The 1,620-nt window shown below is 37.3% G+C and overlaps 1 protein-coding gene across 1 annotated transcript; it reads right to left on the bottom strand.

Moving 5' to 3' along the window:
* Window positions 1-63: 63 nt before the first annotated feature.
* LOC124891804 lies at window positions 64-926 on the bottom strand. Its single transcript, XM_047403403.1, has 3 exons — window positions 696-926; window positions 524-585; window positions 64-402 (listed from the first exon to the last, which is right to left on the bottom strand). Exons 1-3 carry the CDS (start codon window positions 832-834, stop codon window positions 79-81), a joined length of 525 nt encoding a protein of 174 aa, XP_047259359.1. The 5' UTR covers window positions 835-926; the 3' UTR covers window positions 64-78.
* Window positions 927-1,620: the final 694 nt, after the last annotated feature.

Genomic DNA, 1,620 nt, shown 5'->3' with positions numbered 1-1,620 from the left:
CTGGAGAGGTAGCTGTCAGTTGAATGGTGATCAAGTGAATTCCCAACTAAATCTGCTTCATCTTACAAAGGAGAAAAATTATCTAGTAGGATAAGTGAGAGCACATTTAGCTCTAAACCTTTCCAAACCTGGTTCTGAACTCTTTATTTCGGCCATCTCAAAATCCATATCTTCTTTATCAGATCCACCAGGTCGAGTACCAAGTTTGTCTGCCACATTGCTCCAAGTTTCAGAAGCTGAAGCCTTTTGGGGCTTACTTCCTGATCCTGCTGGCATCGATTCCAAACCCATGAGCCTAGCAACCAAACTTGGAGCTTTCATTTCGCGCTTGCTTTCACAACGTGTATCGGTCATTCCATTATTCTTTGCATTTGGAAAACCCCCACTGTTCTCATCAGCAATCTACATTGTTCATACATGAACCAAAAACAATAAAAACAAAAACTTTCCTGTCAGGCTAAAATCTGAGACAATAGAAGAAAAAGAAAGCTAAATGTGAGAGTATAGTTCAAGAAATGAGTACCAAACAAAGCTTTCGCTGCTTCTCATCCCCTCCAAACTTTTTTGAAGCTTGTTTCAAGCAAGCTATAAGAATGCAGCACAAAAATAGAAATAATTTAGCCCTCTATCTAGAATCACCTTCAAGAAATTAACCATTCTGCTTTAAAAATGAGTGGAATGTAGTAGTAGCTAACCTGGTGAAAGCAGTTTCTTTGGAAACAGCTTCTTGGCAAATCTACGGTTCCGATCAAAGAGCTGATAGAAAATTCCCACACAACCACAAGGCCTTTTAGGTTGTCTCTCATTCATTTCTCTAGCTAAGCTATCATTCATCCTTCAAAATCCTCTCTTAAATTTCTTCACCTTTTCTCCCACTCTGCTAAATGTGATTCACACACTTTGTCTTCCCTATAAGATTCTATCAAACATTATCTTCACATTAATTTGGAAAGCATTAAACAAAAGACCCCCCCACTGGCCCCTCTGCCCACCACATCACTCACCCTCCTTGGCCCAAAAAAGGAAAATGGGGAAAAAGAACTTGCATTTTCATGCAAGAAACAAAGCAAAAACCCAACAAAATATCAGAAAGAAAGTAGAAAATAGCTATGAAAAGTAAAACCCTGAGCTGTGTTCAATTATGACAAAACTTTCACAAGAAACCATAGTCAAACAAAGCAAACACAGAACAAGAAAATACAAACAGCAATACCCAGAATGTCTTCAACTTGCACCAAATGTGCTACTGTTCAAGAAAACAGCTAGAACTGGTTATAGTACACTCTAGTAAGCTATTCTTTTCTTTTTTTAATCTTCTTTATGACTGTGAAAAAAGCAAAATCATAATTATTTTAAATTAGTTCCTATAGACATGCTTTGTATGCTTTGCTATCACAAATGCAACAGAATAAAAAAAGAATGCGTCGATAGAAACTAACCGATTAGGCACCAAACAATAATAATAGAACCCAAAGCAATTGCAGCAAGGACAAGACCGAATTTTTTTCGAAATCCAAAGTGCCAAAGAACTTCAAAGTACTTTTAAGAGAAAATAGAGGGAGTAATAGCGGAGGAGAAGTTTGTCCTCTTAGAGAAAGAGAATGGTGAGTTTATATAGTG

The sequence above is a fragment of the Capsicum annuum genome, unplaced genomic scaffold (genome assembly GCF_002878395.1).
Source record: "Capsicum annuum cultivar UCD-10X-F1 unplaced genomic scaffold, UCD10Xv1.1 ctg40713, whole genome shotgun sequence".
Lineage (NCBI taxonomy): Eukaryota > Viridiplantae > Streptophyta > Magnoliopsida > Solanales > Solanaceae > Capsicum > Capsicum annuum.
This window is presented reverse-complemented; position numbering and strand designations above follow the sequence as displayed.